This window comes from Chroicocephalus ridibundus, chromosome Z, assembly GCF_963924245.1.
Source record: "Chroicocephalus ridibundus chromosome Z, bChrRid1.1, whole genome shotgun sequence".
Lineage (NCBI taxonomy): Eukaryota > Metazoa > Chordata > Aves > Charadriiformes > Laridae > Chroicocephalus > Chroicocephalus ridibundus.
In genome coordinates, this window is record NC_086316.1 from 22,813,897 (window position 1) to 22,833,756 (window position 19,860).

Genomic DNA, 19,860 nt, shown 5'->3' on the forward strand with positions numbered 1-19,860 from the left:
ATAAGTAAATAATCCTTGGGCTGAAACAATTGTCTTTTCCTGCTGTCCTTTGACTCCACACTGGCGATACAAAAAAAAAACCAAAACCAAACCAAAACCAAATAAACCTCTTGGACATGATGCAGGATTAACTGTTGGAGGTTGGTACTTTGAAAACATCATTCAGTCAGAAGGAGAACACCTTGAAGAAGAGCAAACTATTCTTCACGCGTGAACTTCAGTGAAGAACCAAATAAATAGCAAATAAATGCTGTCTGTCTGATGTAGCTGCCTGAAAAATACCTCAGGAGACTTCTGCCAAAGTTGTATACCAAAACTGTATACAAAGCTCACTTCAGCATAATTCTGTACTGAGGAGTGGCACTGGAGCTGAAGGTTTGCTCTGTTACAAGGTTGCTTTTAAAAATTTACTCTTTTTTTTTTTATAATCCAGGTACCTTCCTATACATCTTCAAACAAAGTACTTAATGCTGTTCCCGTCTAGCTGTTTCTGTGACATTTAGTACTGTCATGTTACAGCACATCATATTTATTATGAAAACTTAAACACTTTAGCTTAACAAGATAAGGATTCATCTTATCTTCCTTAGTATCAAGAGTGATAAATATGAGATCATAACTCATTTGAAAGAGTCACATAAGAAATGTTTAATTATGAACCCAGATCTGTTACAGATCCTGTATCTTAACAGCATCGTCTTGCCTCCCTACAAAAAAAGCATGTGATTCTGCAAAATGATTCCTCAGGCCCTATTCTGATCTCAGTCTGCAATCTTGTGTGTACAACAGCTCACAGAAATAATAACTAGCTGTTATGTTAGGTCTCATCTATATAGTTAAGAGCACAGTGAAGCCTGAGTGCATCCTGCATAACAAATTTCTTAATTAATAACTTGCTTCTTTTATTGCTGTGTTGACTCTCCAGTGCTACTAATTGTGAACGAACATGAATGTGTAGTCACTCGATTAAAAAGATACGACTCAAAGCACACAGTGAGGATCCACCTGGAGAAAGAAAGAATAATTTTTATATACTCCTGCTGGAAAAAAAAGCTGCAGCCTGAATTCACACCTAATGTAACTGTTGGTAGCATTACACTAGAGGTTAATCTGTCTCCAGGAGTTTAAGACAGGAACTCATAAAATATTAGTGAAATAAAGGGAAGCCTGAGTCAGTAAACTAACAGTGTTTGAATTTAACACATTGTAAAGACGAGTGCACCACTGGCACACTGAGTATGATTTAAACTATCTGCTTGCTATAGATTTTCAGTATAAATAGACTTAAAAACCCCCTCAAACAGCCAATAAATCATTCTTCCCAAATTGCTGATATGAATTACAGGAGTCAGCATTCAAGTAACAAAATTTACTGAACGCAGAGTAGTTCTACACTACAGTGAAGCAGGAGGAAGATTGTCTTGATACAGAGTTGTCACTCATATACTGCGCACTGCAAGGAGTGCTGTGCCCTGCTAACTAGTTGATTGCAACCTGCACTGAGGGAAGACAGAATTGTGCCTTAAGCCCGCCTCTTGGGGCAGCTGTGCAAACTAGTCTCCTGTTTTGGTGAATTTTCTTCCAAAAACACAGATGAGGTGATTCTGGACCACCTCTGAGGTGGCCCTCCAGCTCCAACTGGCCTGTGTGTGGGCGATGGCCCTGGGAAGGAGGAGCAGGAACATACCCTCTGGAGCACATGGGATCCAAACATGCCCATGCTAGCATGGCATGTGGCATGCCTCATGGTGGTGTAACATGGGTCCAGCTTCCCATTAGTTATGTCTTCTCTCAGGCTTTTCTGAAAAGACCTTTACAGACAGGCTCATACCTACAAGCAAAGGAAGTGCTCTACTGCACTCATCCAGATCTTCACCCAGCATTCTAGCTCCAGCTCAGGTCCAGATTAGGTGTAGAAGTCCAACAGGAACACACAACAGATTGTTCTGAAAACATATATACGAAACAGATTCTGCCTTTGTTTCTTAGACATGGTGGTTTATATATATTCTTATACATTTTCTGTTGCTAAAAATTACTAGCTGTAGATTTTCTTATTAAAAACTTGTAAGACTGAAAAATCCTTTTTTATGGTTGGCCTCAGAAATAGCTTCTGGCTGAGGCTTACAGAAAATAAATAAATCCTGGAGCAAGAATTATTTTCTTCTATCACCATATGTCCGAATGCCAATATATTTTTAATGAGCAAAAAATTAGTGTAACTTGTCAGAGAGTGGCAACGAATAAAAGAATTGGTTACCTAAATCCCTAACAGAGGTGTGTGGTTAGTCAGATTTTCTAGAGTTAATACGATACAAACTTTGATTAAATTTTATCCTGGACTTGATGCATTTTTTAAGTCTTCCAATTGCCTAATAAGGAGTGTGAGCTCATGCTGCAACCTTCCTAGTCAGCTGAATGGCAGTAGAATTTCTCTCTTCTACTTTGCTGCCTATTTTCATTAAACTTTGAGGAATTTGGCATCTGAGACCTTAACCCCTTCCTTCATTTTTATCTTAAACTGTTCAAAAGGTTCAAATGTTATTTAAGGAAGTACTGAGAGCAGACAGACAGAAGCACACCTCAGTGTATGTTTGCATACACTGATACACCATTGATTACTCCTGATACACCAGTGATTGATTACACTGATACACCATTGATTACTCCCCCCTCCTGAAAAGAGAAGCTGTAGTTTCCAGGGTGAGCAAATGACAGAGGACAGGAGGGAGAGTGGAATGAATCTGTGCTAGCAGATCTTACTACGTCTGGAACATATCATAAAGGCAGCATGAAAACTGCAGGGATCCCATGTCTTACCAGGCTGAGGGGTAGACCGAAGGCAGAAAGATTTCATACCTGTCTTTGATGTTTTGCCTCTGCTGAAATTGGAATTAAGTGGAACTGGTATGTTCCCTAAAGAGATTTATTTACACTGAGTTGTCATTTCATGATAGACTACTGTTTGAAATATTTTGAACAAAACTATACCTGCGTTGCAGAAATTTTCTGAAGCACAGAACATGTTTAACTATTTCAGCCATCAGTAGTCTGCAGAAATAAGAAGTTATCAAGGTTACCTCATAGTCACAGTCTACAAAAATGCCATTTGTATTTACAAGTGTCCCCATTTTTTTTTAGTCAATGTAGTATGTTGTTAACAGAGATATAGATTCAAAGAATAAACTTCAATAAAAAACAGTGGAAATATTTAATATCTTTGTTTACATGCATATAAAGAAATGCAGGAAATGAACGTTCTGTCATGTATGCAGATCCAAATTGTGGATCCATATGCAAGATCCAGGACTAGCAAATTGTATGGAGTAGGACAGTCGAGGTCGAGGACATTATTGGAAAAAGGGGCAAACCCGTTCTCATTTATATTCATTATCATCAAGCAAAAGTACACTCCTTAAAACAGAACGGTTTTAAAAGGTAGTTGAGCATTTTAAAGGTGAAGAATGAATTGAAGGCTTCTTAAAAAATGGCATTAATAGTCTATCTAAATGAAACTATTTTCAATCTTAGATAAAATATCTCATTTTTGCGTATCAGATTTTGGAGCTGGAGAAATAAATCACAAAAAATTGTCTCAACAAAAAAAATCTTTTCTTTTGAAAATACTGTTTTAAGAATTTTCAACCAGCTCTGCTTGGTAACAACTCCACAGCAAAGACCGCACAGGACTTACATGTGTAGCTGGAGGTTGAAATCCTAGGTCTCTGATGTGAGGTGTATCAAAACAAATAATGTGAGAAGGATAATACAGTGACTTCAGAGATCAGCATTTTAAGAAGAATTTAACTAGCAACTTCCTAACTAAACCATATCTCTGTTGGTAGCAAATGCACTTTGCTGTATATGAAGACGTTTTAAATAATATTTATTTCAACTCACATTATATGCCTGTTACTTTAAATTTTGTTACAGTAAAGATGAATAAACAAAGATGGTCTTTACCTGAAATAAAGGATAATCTCTCCTTTGATACCGCCAGGCATTGCTTTCAATCCTTGTGTATGTGAAAATCTTCAGTCTGCATACCTAAGCAGTTGCAGCAATTTAAATAGGTAGCTGATCTACGTTACACTAACATGAGAAATACGCATTTTGTAAGTTACGTGATAAGAAATAAAATATTTCTATTAATTTCACTTCTCTAATTAAAAAAAAAATGTTTACATAGGAAATAATTTTTACTTGGCTATTATATAGGTTGGGCACAGATTATATAGGCTAGGCTGAGCCCCTGTCCCTGCTCCCTGGTTGGGGCAGGGGGATGTGCCTCCTGAGCCATCCCTGCTGTGCCCTGGCAGGACAAGCCACTCTCTGCAGGAGTCCCAGCTGTACCCCAGCTGGTGCGCAAAGATGTATCGGACTCCAAAGGACTAAATCTGGGAAAAAACCACTTGAGCTGTAAGACAGATAGCCATCCAAGAAGTTTTCAAATCACGCTTATCTGTCATGACATTCTCATTTCTTTTTGACAGAAAAGCCATGTGCCTATAAAATCAGTACGCAAAACTTGCACAGAAAGTTATGTTTCCTCAAAACTAAAAAAAACCTAAAAAAAAATTTTTAAAAGTGATTGGGACATTAAATAGCTGCACTTTATTAATTGCTTTAAAAGCAAACTGTTTTCTGTAATATTTGTAACATGTTCCTAATGCCTGACATTTACTGCTTTCTTGGAATGCAAAGTCTTTTCTTCATTTGGCAGAAGTAATGGTGCATCAAACACAAAGAATTGAGCGATTTTGAGACATCAGGTCTGAGTGTTCCAGAATTGGCTCTACCTCCCAGCTGTTCCTACTATATTCTCATTTTTCTGTCATGAGTCTAACCATGTCTGAATAACTGGGCAATTAGTAACAGTTAAAATGTGCTGCGTTTACAAACGTGGACAGAGATGCTGGCATGTATGAAAAAAAATGGGAATGATGAAGCTACTGGCCCCATTTCTACTTATTGGTTGAGGCAAGGGCAGAACATTGCTGTCCCATCACTGAAGTGTATTCCGGGACCAAACTACCAAGTACGGCTAAAAAAAGTGGGTAGCAAATTTGCTTAAATCAGCTAAATAGCCTGACAGATTGCATTGTCTTTATAGGGGTGTGTGACTACTGCTCCTGACCCCTGGTAATGTGGATAGCATAACCAACGCCATTTTAGAAGGCAAGCACCCATTATCTGTGACTGAGGAGGTCATGCATTTGTTCCCTTCCCCTCATTATCAGGCCCTGAAGGTCCTGTGCACCAAGTCGACAAACCAAACAGATTTCTTCTTCCCCTCCCTACTGGCCTGAAGGCTCCCGGGTGCCAGGGCGATTATTCCTTCCTTACCGGCCTTGAAGGCCCCAGGCAGCCGGCCAACCCGGTGGTGGTGATGACCCTATCACAGAACAGGGCAGCGTAACAGCACCCACCAGAGGGTCTATAAAACCAACAAGTTATGAGTTCTAAGTGGGGACCTTGGACCAGAGCTGCTGCTGGACAGTGAGACCCGGGACCCTCCGGTGGCCAGGGACGCTTCCACTGTCATCTGCTTCCTCCGCAGACTGAGTGACTCGTATTCTTTTATATGATTTCCAAGTCTAGATTCTGATTGTTAAACTGATACAGCAAATCATGCATTAAGATCTGACCCTATCTGCAGAGGGTCCAGGTGATGAGAAATTATAAGTTAAGTTGCATTATAAATCCTGTATTACGCTACTTATAGATTTTACTATATTGATTCTGCTTGTAGAAATCCTGTGCCACTCTAATCATAAATTCCATGCTACACTAATCAGAACATTAAGAATATGAAGCTTTAATTGTAACTACCGTCATCATTCTGCCAAGGATCCCTAAAAGAACCCATCTGTCCCCTTTGTATCGGGTGACAGGGTGTCAGCCAGTTTACAGGGAAAAGCCTGTTACCTGAGAACCTCATGGAGAATCAGGGAATTCTAGGAGGTGTGTTTCACACAACTGGAAAAGGGCTGGATGGAGCATTTAGGAAACGTGACGGGATGGTATTCTGGGGACTCCTGATGCTAAGAAAGTTCTGCATTGCACACCCTGGCTACCTTGATTGAATATTGTTAAATTAAAACTTACTGCTTGAAATCTTAAGGTACTGGTTGTTTTGTTTGTTGGTTTTGAAGGAGGTTAATCTTAGAGGGCTATGACTGACAGCTATTTAGCAGGAATTTTTTTCTTTTTTTGGTCAATTGATTCTGGTCATTTCTCAGCTTTCTATGTACAGTCATTTTAGCTGTTTTTTTCTGCAAAACCATCTGTAGTTCAATTTTGAGATGTCTACAATGATTTTCTTTTTCTGTTGTTCAACACATAACTAGAGATAGTCTTGACTTTCAGAAATCACACAAACTTAAAACTCCTGTTGGTTTGGTGGGAAGTCTGTGGAGTTCAGCACGTCTGGAGATCAGATGTCTCATGCCTATCTTTCAGAGATCTTTTCAGAGACTTTGTGTATATAAATATTGGAGAATAAACGCAGCTAGTACTACCATAGCATTATTATTCATTTTTCCAATGTCTGTCTGGCATATTTTTATACACGCATTTGGCAATCAGTCCATTATGAAAAGTTGATTGTAGAAAATAATCCAATGTTGAAAAATTACGGATTAATTTAATTTAGATGAAAAGATAAACAAAAAACAGATCGACAGTTAAGATCCCCAGTTTCAAAAAGAAAACGTACAAACTCTCTTCTTTTGAGAAATATCAAGCCTATTACCTGAGAGGGGATAGGCAGCAGTATGGAAGTCTCACTCCTTGTCCTCCTTCCTTGTTCTCTCTTTGTAACTTTCATGACAACACGCAGCCTTCCCACCAGGGACAGAGAGAATGCACCTCAGGAAGGATTGTACCTTCTACTGCACAGCATGTTCTTTGTTTTAACAAGGTTTTTTGCCACCTGAAACTCAAACTTTTAGCTGCAGGAGTGAGCTGCCACAGAATTCATAGCAGGCACCAGAATGTGGGGAATTACAATTTAGAACGCTGCTTCTCAGCTGATGTGATATATGTGTTTAAAAGTCAGATGTGGATCAAGATACATGCCAGCAAGCTCAGCTGGTTTTACTGTCTTGCATGCCATACCACAATGAGGATATCAGCTGTCTCTATCAGCCAGGAGGAACTGGTGTGTGTGATTTTTTTATTAGGAAAAGTCAGAAACTACTGCACTAGGTTTTCTTGGGACTTGCCTTGAAGATGCAAAAATTAACTGCAGCTGATCCCCCCAGAATGGCAAAAGCTACCAGGAAAAACTCAATGTATAAATAACCAACTCAGAAAGGTCATTAGCAAGGAGGAGAGAGAATATGAGGAATGCATGAATTCCTGATCCACAAAGCATGCTACTGCATGAAGCATGTGGATAAGATGAGAACAAAAGATAAAGTGCCAACTAGGAAATTTAGCTAGATTAGAGAGATGTGAGAGATTAGTTTAAAAAAAGAATAAGAATGAGCTAACTGTGAGGCTTGGCAGATAGCATCAGGATGGAGGGAGGTCTTTCTTGGAGACTCTCATTGCTGTGTTTTGGATTCGATGTTACTACATTGGTATTGGTGGCTTTTTCAGGAAACACTGTTTCAGGACTCTGTATGGTTGAGAATTTTAATTCTCAGGAAGAAGCAGTGTGTGCTATATTTTCAGAATGTGTGCAAGAATTCTCATGTGTGGTGTTGAACAGCTAGTCTATGGGATCTGGATGAAGAAAATGGTCTTGTGACTGCCCACCTCATCCAATCCTCAGTGTAAAACCAACAGCCGCAGTAAACAACCGGTCTCACACATGAGCAACATCCTACATAGGACTGAGAAAAAGCACGTGCTGAGACCGAGACCACTGCAGGTCAAAAGATGGAACATGATGTAAATCTTAAAAGATTACACACTACAATCTGAAAGAAGGATACTTGCAGTATTCTTTGCTTAAATTTTCTTGAAAGAGTATGGAAGTGTGTTGGCTCCATATCCCAGTGCTCTGGTCATCCAGCAAGAACCAGTGTGAGCAACCTACTTTGGAAAACTGCAGAGACTGAGAGAGTGAGTGTACGCATGCTTGCACTTGCAAATAGTTTTAGTTAATAAAACACCATGGAGACTCTTTGCCTTGTAATGACTTACTTAATCAAGGTACAATAAATATTAACAGTTAGAACTATTGCCGTCAGTTATTATACTTAAAAGGGATTCTGCAGCAAGAGAAGTGCGATAACTTTGCTGACTTTACATATTCATGAGCCATTGTCAACAACAAGGAAGATCAAGTTGTTACATGGGAAGAACTGGATGTCTTCAAAGACTGAAGTAATAAAAGGATAATATCTGATAGTATGGGAGAAATACATGTCCTTAATAACAGGGTATTTTTTTCCATATACAGAAATAGGTTAGGAAAAAACTTAGCTGACCTAATTAATCAAAAGATGATGGAGTAAGAAACGTAATACTGCTGTGAAACAGGCAAATGCTGTTCTAGGCTGTTTCAAAATACATATTTCCAGTAAAGATAAAATATATTGCCATTGGTGCTCTTGGTGTGTCAGTTCTTTTCACACGAATAAGAGGACTGATTAAAACTTAATTAGGTGTTGCAAAGAGTGCCGGAATTGAAGAAGCTATCCTATACACGTGAGATGAAAATGTTTTTTCATCTAGCAACATGACTTTTATCTAAATGCCAAGGAGACAGAAAGGCAGGGAGAGGTACAAGCCACGAACAAGTTCAGAGCACTATCTGACAATGAATGGTTGGAACAGGAAAACAAATTATGAACTTTTCAGGTAAAATTTGATCAGTGGAAAGGAACCGGAAGACTCAAGAGAGGCTGGTGCGCTCTGCCCCAGAATGCTCCCACCTGTTCAATACCCCATCAAACAGCCTGCATACAAACACAGGGCTACTGAAAAAAACGCTGGGTTTTGTTGTAGTTTGTCCAGGTTTGGCTTCCACAGGCCAGGTGGAGACAGACAAGGCCACGGCAGTCCCGAAGCGGGGAGGTGGGCCTGCCCAGTGACAGGGAAACAAGTGACTCCCATACCCCCGGACCAAGTGAGGTTTGCCGGGACTCTAGTGGGGTGTGTAACCATCCATGACTAGGAGGGCAGTTAGCCCTGATTTGGCCAGGCCAGTCACCCCTAGTGCCGCCACAGTCTCTGCCACCGGGACGGCTGAAAGATGGGCCAAGGTGGGGAGGCAGGATGATGGCGTGGGGAGCGGGGAGAAGGCAGCGAAGGCACCCCGCTCCAAGCCCAGTCCATGCGGCCCCCGGAGGGTCCCGGTCGAGGCGACGGCCTCGGCCTCCCCATCCAGGCCACTCCGGCCTCTGCCGGCGGGGCCCCAGCCCCCTGCCCGCCCCCGCGGGGCCGCGCCCGGCGGAGGGTGGCGGCGGGGCCGGGGCGGCGCGGCGGGGCTCCCCGCCCCCGCCCCGGCATTGTGCTGCCGTTCGCACTTTGCAGGGGCGGCGGGACCGGGAATCCCGGGCGCCTGAGGCAGCCTCGCCGCCTCCTCCTCCGGAGCTGGGCGCATGATGGCGGCAGCCGCCGAAGCGGAGGTGAGCAGCGCCGGGAGCAGCAGCAGCGATACCTCCAGCACGGGCGAGGAGGAGAGGATGAGGCGCCTCTTCCAGACCTGCGACGGCGATGGGGATGGCTTCATCAGCAGGTAGCGACGGCGGGAGGAGGTTCTTTGCGCCGCTGGTACGGAGCCGTCCCGTCCTTCCCCCAACAGCCGCCTCCTCTTCCTCGCCACCTCCCTCCCCCCCTTCCTTGGACGCCCGTGAAGCGGCGTCTCAACTTTCGGCGAGTTTGAGTAGTTTGAGTAGCCAGGCCGGACCTTCCCCGCCGCCGGTAGGGCTCCTGCCGCGGGCAGCGCCGGGGAGGTTGCGGGGTCGGACCAGCCGGCCCCGGCCCGTGCCTCAGCCAGCGCGGCGGCCGGACGGCCCGGGCGGCGACCGACCGACGGACCGCCTCTCCTCGCCTCTCGATCGGCGACCGACCGCCCACCCCTCCTCGCCTCCTTCTCTCGCCTCTCGGGCGGCCCGTGGCTGCCGGAGCGAGGGGCTTGAGAGCGGGGCTCTAGCCGCGCCTCGGCACGGAGAGCTCCGAGGGGAGGGCGGACAAACGCCACCAGGAGAACTTCCACTTCCAGCGGGTCCGGGAGGTCCCGCCTTCCAGCCGGGGTGGGTTTTGTCACCGGACGCAGGAGGCAGGTGATTTTTTTTGCAAGTAAACGAGCAAAACGGGTCACAGGTAATCTAGGAGAAAGCTCGTACTGTTCCCCCGGACCATCTGGTTTTATTTTTTTTAATATGTTTCTGTCAATATCCTCGTCATCCGATCTCATTTAAATTCCTCCACTGGTCCCCAGCTAGTTTTGGGGTTGCGACCCAGGCTGATAGATTTTGAGGGGGAAGCAGTGGGCTTGTACATTTGCAATAGATAGTTGGAAATGAGCCGTAATAAAATGCTCATGTGTCAGGAAGTACTGGCAGCGTGTTTTGGTGAGGACCGGGTTTTGTTGGAAGGCTCTTTCTGGAGCTAGTCCTCTGCCCTCACACCGTAATTTAAAAAATACTGAACTTCTAAAGGCGAGATTTGCCAGAGGTGGTGGGAACTTGCATTTTTCAAAATGAAACCTATGCTAGTTGCAGTTAGTAAGTGCCTCTAGAGAGCTGAGTCAGAGCGAGGGAATTTCTAAGTCTGTCATCTAACCTGAAACCGAAGAATATGACCCTGCAAAAAGGCTAAGTAAACTTCAATCCCCGCTGTCATCTCTTTGGAGGCAGAAAGTTGTTGAAAATCTGTAACAGCTGGCAGTGACTTTAAAAATAAAATTTAAGGGTCATGATATTTCTTATCTAAACAGCTCCCCAAACACTCTTTTTTTCCCCAGTCTAATGATTATTTTGACAGTTGTGGTTCCAAAGTGTAAACTTTGAAAATGTCTGCTTTCCAGCCAGTGTGTTAAGATCACTTCTCTTTCCGTTTGTTTGCTGGCTTCATGGAAATTATTCTGATGTCTGAAAATTTAGGATGTTCACTTAAAGCATACGTTGCCTCCTCAGAGCACACTTGCTGATCTGTACTGTGAGGCTTTTCTGCAATGTAAACTCAATAGATATAGTTTAAAGACCTTACTGAGGGAATGGTAATGTCTTAGTGTTTCATACAGACAGCTGAGAGATGCTACCCTGACACAAGCCATTAATTTCTGATTGACTTTTCTACATTGCTTAAGTTTTTTTCCATATTTGTATTCTGTGTGCTTCAAAATGGGTGTTTCTTAATGTTGCTTGACCTACACTGTTGGAAGCTTTGAAAAGTCCAACACCTGAGGAGGGACATTGGATTTCAGCAGGAAATGGAAATAAAGCCTAGAGGATAGTGGTTCAAAGTCTTTCAGGAGGTTGTGGATCCATTGTTGAAAGTTGCTAATACCTTGCTTCAGAAGTGAGTCGTGCCTTCAAGGCAGAACTGATACGGTTTGATTAGAGAACATTGTGTTATAAATTACTTCTTCCTTTAAATTTCCATATTTGTGAGAAAGTAGTGAATGAATATTTACAAATGATCTTTGACATGAGACGGTCATTTACTTTTCTTGACTTTATTAGCTAGCCTGTGTAATCAGTCTTGTAAATGGAATGTGTTCCTTGCTTTCTGTAGTGTTTCAGTTTCCCTCATGATCTATTTCATGGCAATGGTGTACGCAGGAGCAGACTTGCCCAGTGGTTTTTGGATATATTTGTAGTATGCACCGCCATAGTCTTACAGACAGCTCTTTCTGATTCATGGACACATAGCATCCCTGTTGAAAGTAAAAAAAAAAACCCTGGGGTTTTGTTGCTATTATTTACAGTCCTAGTGTTTGGGTAATTGCATCTTTTTTAATGTAATGAATTAAAATAAAGACAAAAAAAATACATCCGCTTTTACACTAAACTTGATCTTGCCATTCTGTGCATTCTGTTTGTCTTGCTTCTGCTTCTTCTTTTTCATACAGGCCGCTTACTTGATTTTCCTCTTCCTTCTTGCCCTGCTTCCTTGGACTTTTCTTTGCTCATCCTCGAGGGCAACAATTTCTTTGTTGCCTTTCTTGTAGCCCCAGTGGAGATGGTGGGCTGACTCCTGTACATTACTGCGCCTTTTACAGCAAGTTAAACATTGCAATAAATGCCTGGGCATCTGTATAAAGAGCTGAAAACAGAGAAGTCAGCACTGTAAAATCGGCTGCTTCCTTGCGGACTAGGGCGTTTACTAGTTTGAGCCTCTCTTTTAGAACTTACTTATTTTCAATGCAGTGGGGTTGAAATTTGCAGTTTTGTAGCTGTTACTCAGCATACGTTGTCATATCTTTCAAAATTAGTATCCCTTTTCTTCTGCTTGCAGGGCTGAAGCTCAGTCAGTCTTTTTTTTTTTTGCGTAAGACATGCAGCAGTTTGTTTATAAGATTTCTTTCTTTCTAACTCCAGAGCTGTTACAGAAGAGAAGCTCTTTCTTCTTGCAGCAAAGGCAGGCATTTTGTATGCATGTTTATTTAGTTCATATTGCATGGGGAAAAGAGCTATTTGCATTCCTAATGAAGTAACAGGGTGTCTCAGCTGTGGAAATGCTTTGTTGTGCATCAAACTGTAAACCTCTTCAAATAACAGCAGGGAAGTAAAGGCACAGATGGAGAGGAGGAGCATGTCCTGAGACACTGATTAATTTTCAGGCTCTCACCTGGGATACTGATTAATTTTCAGGCTCTAAATAGTTAAGATGGTATCAGAATGATAAAGCGTATTTAAGTGTGTACTGTTGGTGGTTATAACCCAGAAGAAGCTGAATGATGGGGCATGAAACGCTAAGCCCGTGTTTCTGAGCATTGCATTTGATATGCACATTGAAACTTTGCAAGATCTAGCTAGAAAAAAGTACTAAAAAAACACGTGAGTTTTAACTTGTTGGTTTGCACTGAAATGGCTTTTTGCTTCTTCTGGGATTAATACTAGTTAGTTATCTTGCAAGCGCTTGGCATTCTTCTGATACTTCAATGATGAAAGGTGACTTTACCAAAAAAAAACCCAACCCAAACCAACAGTCCATGATTAAAGATGGATTCTGAGTGCTTGACATCAGCTGGATCAGCCTTGCTGGGAGCAAAAGGCAACCTTGAACACTGTTTACAGCAGAACTTTATTTTTGCAGCTGTACCTGGCTTGCATTGCTATTAACAAAAAGCTGTTAACTGAAGAAGCAGTAATTGCATTCGTTTGTTTTGCTTTTTATTCTGTTTGCTTTGAAAAGCTTCAGAATCTGATGTTACAGTTAAAAATATATTCACCTTCCCAGGGTTGGTGCACTGGGGAGGACACCTGCTGGGTTTTTACAGGTGGTGGGCTGGATTAATGTCTTCTTTAGAAACTTAATTGCCTTGTAGCTTTATTATATGTGGATTGTAGTGAAGTTCCATTTAGCACATAGTGAATTTCATCTTTACTGCAGAATTCACTAAATGGGTTTCCAGATTATTCTGACACTGCAGGGTCTAAGTATGGTAACTTTGAATATGCAGGAAATACTTTGGCTTAAAAAATGAAGCTATGAGCTATGAAGATAATGGGTGAAGAAAAAATTAATTTCATTATTAAGTTACAAACGTGCTGGTTTTCCGATTTTAACTTTTAAGCATGGATACGTAATTTCTAGGGTTGAAGTATAAAGGTAAAACTAGTGTTTAATTCAGAGGGACAATTGTCATTTTAACAATAATGGAATGAAGTTCCGTTTGTGGAGTTTGTTTGAAAATATTTTCGTCTACAATTTTTTTTTACGCTGGTGTCAATGTCTTACAGAGAAACTCTGATAAAAGTAGAATGAGATGTTTAAAAAAATGTAAACCTACTGATTTTTGTACTGAATTTATACAGCCTGTTAAAAGGACATGCTGAAAGCCTGCCTCCTTTGCTAGCCTTTCACAGAAGCAGTTAAAAGGAACTTTTTGGATTTGATCTGTTATCTGAGTGGTTTTAGTGGTACATAACTTTGGGAAGTCAAAACCGTTACAAGGACAAGCTGGTACTTCCCTTCTTCATGGGCTGCAGTAGTAGGGCGTTCCCAGCTTTCTTGCCGAATATATTTTGGCACCCCCCCTAGTGTTTCTGTGACTAGTGGCCATGTGCTATTAGAAAAATAAAATAAATTTTTTCGAAGACAAAGTAGGTATCTATTCATTGTGTTTTTCAGGGAAGATATTTATGCTTTCACGCTCTCTGTTACTCTCGACCACAGCCATTACCATTAAACTTTTTTTTTTAGGTGGTTGCTTTTGCTAATGTGCTTGAACTTCTTTGCTTAGCATTTAGAGAGATAGGTGTTGAAGCACAGAAGGACCAATTAAATGAAAGGAACAAAATCGATGTGGGTTGTTGGTGATCAGCCAAGTAGTAGGGTGTAGTACTGTTGTTATTTGGGGTATATAAGACTCAAAATGCATATGCTATGTCGTAGCAGGTTAGTAATTCTGGATGACATCCAGTTACAATTTTTGGTGTATAATTAAATAAGCTGCATTTTTGTTGCCATATAAGAGACTGTGAAAGTATTTATTGCTATAATCAATGTTGCAAACTAGTGTTCATCTAAATTCATTTATTAACTTGGTTGAACTAGATCCACTTACAGGATTATTGTTTATTTTTAAAATTTTTTTTCTTTTCTTTCAATTCTCTGTAAGTAAAATAAGTACTGCTGAGAAACGTAAGTGCCCAAACTGACTGCCTTGGCATCTTCTTAAACAAATGGGTAGAGAGTGGCCTTATAACTGGAGAATTTTGGAATAAAAATAATCCTTTAGTTATTTAAAATGTATGGTCCTTATGTAAAACATGAAATGTTTTACTCTTTCTTGCCTGAGTGCGGGCAAAACTTTTAATTGACTGTAGTATAGTAGCACGGAATTTGTCCTGTTGAGTTTGGCTTGATGGGTGTTCAGGAGAGAACATATATGAAACAGAACTATGAAATGACAAAAACGCCCTTGATTTTTGTGTTTAAAAAGTAGTATAAAAGTTACTTTTTCCCTAAAACAGTCCTTTGCTATTCCTTTTTTCACTCTCGCCTTTAGAAATAGGTGATTACTTTAAAGTGTTTAGAGTGAGTATAGGTATTCCCTAAGACTGTAATGTGACTTTTTCCTTACTGTATTGAAGAGAATACAGTATACTTTAGGCTATAGCTCCACATGAAACCACAAATCACGTTCATACAAAGTGTTGTCAGAGAACTTGTCCAAGCGTCATATGTTTTAAAATTCATATATAAATGGGAGGTAGTGATCTGAATGTCAGAAGATGAGCAAATGATGAGCTCAGAACTGCCCTGCACATTGTTACGAGGGGGGAAAAAAAAAAAAAAAAAAAAAAAAAAAAACACACAACCCAAAAAACCCACAGAGAAGCTGCTGGTAAATCTATAAATTTACTGGGGTAAATTGTGATGAACTTTTGAAAGCTCCTGTAAATAAAACAGGTAAATGAAGCAAGCATGTAGTATTTAACATAGATATTTAGTGAGAGCTAAGTGATTAGATACTGAGTTCCAAAGTCATCACTGGGGTAACTGTTAACACTTCTACTAGAATTAAAGAAGACAGAGGTTTGGCCTTGTGTGGTTGCAAGTCTGTCTTTCTGCTACTGTTCAGTGTGCAGAGGCACACTGTGTTAATGTTGAGGTGAAGCATTTATTGTTCCCAAGAGAGCTGACTGCAGTACTCAAGGTCTTCAGCCATCTAAAGAATATACCTACTGCATGGCAGTGAGGTTCTTGGGTTCCTACTTCCCGCTGTGTATTTCTGTGTTTAGCAATTAATAATTTCCCAGTGTTGGTGGGAAATTTGGTTGGTTTCTGTGTTGACAAGATAAAAAGGCCTTTTTTTTCCAAGGCTGTGCTTACCAAAGCAGTTTTAACAGTGGTAGCCACAAGAAAACATATAGGAAAAAAACATGAGCAGGCTTTTCCTGTTGCTATATTTTCTTTAAGTTGTGGTTATGCTCTGCTGTGATGAAATTGTTTTCCTTTCATAGATAGTCTTGCATCAATTAGGGGAAAGGTGAGTAGAGGCAAGTTTGCCAAACGTTTTATCAGCTGCTTTTGCTGTTGAGGGCATAAAGTTTTATAAACTACATGCAGTTCTGCAGCTCCATGGTGGTAAAACATGTGTTTTACCCATAAGATGATCGTTTATGAGCCCAAGCAAATACATTCAGTGAGGATATCTGAAAACTTAATTTGGGCATGAGTTAATATTCTGCATGTAGGTGCTTTGTAGTCCCTGCAGGTTATTCTGTGCTGGTTGGAAGCAGCATCAGGAACAAAATGTGTAAGTAGAAGCTGCTGTGAGTGCTCAGATGTCAGCAGACTAAGGAATAATAAACGCCTATATACTACAAGCAAGAGGTTTAAAAACAGATCAACTCTGTAACAGAACAGGTGGAAATAAAAACCTGCCTTTGAAGACTTGTGAGAGAAGTAATATTATTCTGCTAGTTTTGCAGGTACTGGGGGTTCAGATTTCAAAAGCAGTTTGGTCCCACTATTGTACAGTCCTAAGTCTGTCCTCAATCCAGCTGCCTAACAAGGGAACATCATTTAGAAGCAGTCTGCAACATATCACCAAGACGGGGGCAAGGCTTTTTCTTAGTCCTTGTGTTCAGTCTGGCTCTTCATATTGCTGGGCTATACTTACCATGGAGTTGGAAAAGTTGTTGGACCCCCAGTACAAGATTTTACTTTCACTTGAGGTCTGGGCTATTTGCTTTGTGCTTTCCTTAATCACCTGAAAGCTTCATGGAACTCAGTTTTAGGAATTCCAGCAAAAAGAAATGCCTGAACCTTGGTAAAACTGAAATGTGTCTCTGCACTAGTTTTTGAGTGTGTCTTGAAAACAGTTTCAGCTCACAGATTCTGTTCCTGGACTTAATTTTATTTTTCATCCATCTCCATTAGGAAGCTGTCACAGGGTCTGTGATCCATGTAACTGAAGGAGTGCTTTTGTATGGATACAGCACAATACTTACTGTATGCCAAATGAGATGGTGAGTGGAAGCACTGTGCTGTTTTTTACATGATTGTAGTCTATTTTCCTTGTTTCTCTTGAGACTTGCCTTAGTCAATGATTCCACAGTTGTATAAAATTTTGTGGGGTTTTAGTCTTAACTTTGTCCTCCCCAGGCCCTCTCAGAGCATCATAACCAAAAAAGGAATAAGTTAGGGGGGAAGGTGGATGGATATAGATGAAAAGCCAGAGACACACCCTCTATGCTTAGTTTAGGGTCAAGAAAAAGGTATCCCGTTGTTAAGTATTGTGTCTAGAAAACATACCAAGAATCAACATTCTTAAAAGGCTTATGTATTTCAAAGTCTGTTTTTGTCACAACTAATACAAAGACAGAGGAATATATTCAAACTTGAATTTTCTGAACCTTTCACATTTTTAATTAGTTAGCAGTCTAGGTCTTAAGTAAACATCAGACACTTGAAGGGATATAATGCAATATTTTAGCTGGAGCTATTAATGTTTCAAAGTTAGTAAAGTTAGTTGGTGTGTTTTATACAGGTTACCACATTTTTCTTTCCTCGTTGGCATTAGTAATCTGGGAAAAGTGACTTGAGTATGTATCTCAGGCTTGTTGTTACATGGTGGTGTTGTAATCTTTTTCTTGTGAGTTTGATGTCCAGGTAGATGTGGAAAAACGGAGCAAATTGTGAGTCACTTGAGAACACCATTGTCAAATTTTTTGATCCCTTTGAAAGTTACCATCCAGTTAACTTGTAAGTGCTGAAGTCTTTATTGATTTTTGTTTAATTTTATTAATTTTTAATGAGGTTGTTGCTAATACCATGTTATTTAGGTTATAACTGTAAGAGAATTGAACCTCTCTTTAAAGTCAGTAATTTCCCTTTTGTGGCCCTGGAGGGGAAAAAAAAGTAGTCGTTAACAGAAGGCAAAAAATCCCAGTTTTTCTTGGGTTTCTTAGTGGCAATTGTGAAAGATTGTAAGTTCACTAACATACTCTGTTACTCTCTTCCTAAGGGTGATGGGAAGCAGGGGACCTCACAAGATGCTTTGGTACCTGGTCTTTCTAGCAAAGCCATAGCCCTAGGTTTATAACAGAGAAACTGTTCTAGGAATATGATTGTGACTACAGTGAATATTTGAATTTGTCTCATTCACGTGTGATTGCATCTTCTGCTTACGGCAGACAAGGCAGTTAGCATCCTCCTCAATAAACTCATGTTTCTAAGGAGAAACTTTCTAGATGTTTTCAGGATTAATTCGCCAAAACCTATAGTTTGAAATTAATGGATCAGTTGACTGTTTTGGGAGGCACTTGGATGAAAGAAGAGTTCCACCAGTGGGTGACTAACTCCTTGTATTTCTTTATCTCCCATTGTTTGTCCAGTTTGAGGATGCCACATGCAGGTATTTCGCTGGCCATTGTGGATGGATTCTAAAACAATGGAAAAAAAAGAATGCCTTGTCTTAGGTTGCTGGGGTGGGGTAGTAGTATCTGAAATTGATTCAAGCAACAGGTCATGCATGTTTTGATGCAGAGCAAGGAGCCTCATAAGATGCTTGAGCACCTGGTCTTTCTTGCAAATACACAGCCCTAAGCCAGGTGTCTGCACTTCTTATGAAATTAACTGCGAAAAGTAAGTGGAGGTTTCATGGTTTTTTGAAGTCATCCTGTGCTGCCGAATGAGTTGTTCCACTGTACACCATCCTGAAGTTTCCCCTCTGTCAAAGTTTTGTTCAGTTAAAGAACTGCCATGGCTGAAAGCTATCTCAGTAAGAAATATTTCTTTCCAGCATGGTCAGTTTGTGGTTCTGGCTTATTATATACCTGTGTGACTTTTAGTGTTGGCACAAGACAGGGGTAAGAAACTCAAGCTTGGGGGTTTAGTTGTGATCCTTCTGGTTATGCCTGCCTGATTTTTAAACACAGTTCACTCCAAATGCTCTAAACTAAGAAAATTCTCAAAAATTTGTTTCATGACCATAAAAATGGCATTGTTTTAAGAGGTGTAAAACTAGAGCAGAGGTTTTATTTAGACTCTTGGTGTCTCAGCTGGTAAGCGAAGGAGATTAGCAAGGCTAGTGTGGTGCCTAATTGTGCATTGTCCAAAGGGTGGGTTTCAAAGGGCATCTGGAAAAAGTAGCTATGGTGTGGACACACGGCTTTTCAAATCCACCTTATTTTTACTGTGAACATTCACATGCATCTTTTAGAATAAATTTTACACATGTGGAATTCATCCTAGGATAGTGTCTGTTCATGTGCATGATCTTGTATGTTAATTAACATAGCTGTTATGATTAATTTTAATCAGCATACGTAATGTTTCCTTTCTTCTGAGAGTTCTGCAGCAGTACTTTCTTGTATTTACTAGAACAAAGCAGTATTTATGTAGTATGAGCAGTTATTCAATGAAATCCCTTATGTAATTTTTAAGGGTAAGTTGGGTAACAAAGACCAGACTACCTCTGAAAGAAGACTGTGCTCCTGGTAGTTCCTTCCATGTGGTAGAGTCTGTAGGTTGAATTGATACTGTGTTTTAGCAAAATTTGAAACTAGAAAGCAGCACAAAGGAAAGCATAGAATGGCAGAGACTCTACTGACAAGCTCTGCTTCTCTGTTGATAAACGGACCTTTGTCTGCCTTAACAGTCCTGTCTCCAGAGATGACAGCCTCAGCCGAAAACGGACACACTGTTCTCACAGGTTGCGAGATGCAGTCTGTGTTAACAATTTGAGGTAGATGTCCAGAGTACACCGTTTGAGTTATT

General features: G+C 40.8%; 1 protein-coding gene across 4 annotated transcripts in view; it reads left to right on the plus strand.

Annotated features, from left to right (window-relative positions):
* Positions 1–8,972: 8,972 nt before the first annotated feature.
* MCC (MCC regulator of WNT signaling pathway) overlaps positions 8,973–19,860 on the plus strand; it is a 207,173-nt gene continuing 196,285 nt past the window's right edge. Inside the window, exons 1-2 of one of the 4 annotated variants that reach the window (XM_063321362.1) lie at positions 17,088–17,108; positions 17,752–17,844. In XM_063321362.1, the coding sequence (XP_063177432.1) occupies positions 17,756–17,844 (89 nt within the window). In that variant the 5' untranslated portion in view covers positions 17,088–17,108; positions 17,752–17,755. Of the gene's footprint in view, positions 9,730–17,087; positions 17,109–17,751; positions 17,845–19,860 lie in introns of those variants that run through there. The other 3 variants (XM_063321360.1, XM_063321361.1, XM_063321363.1) reach the window with 3 other exon arrangements.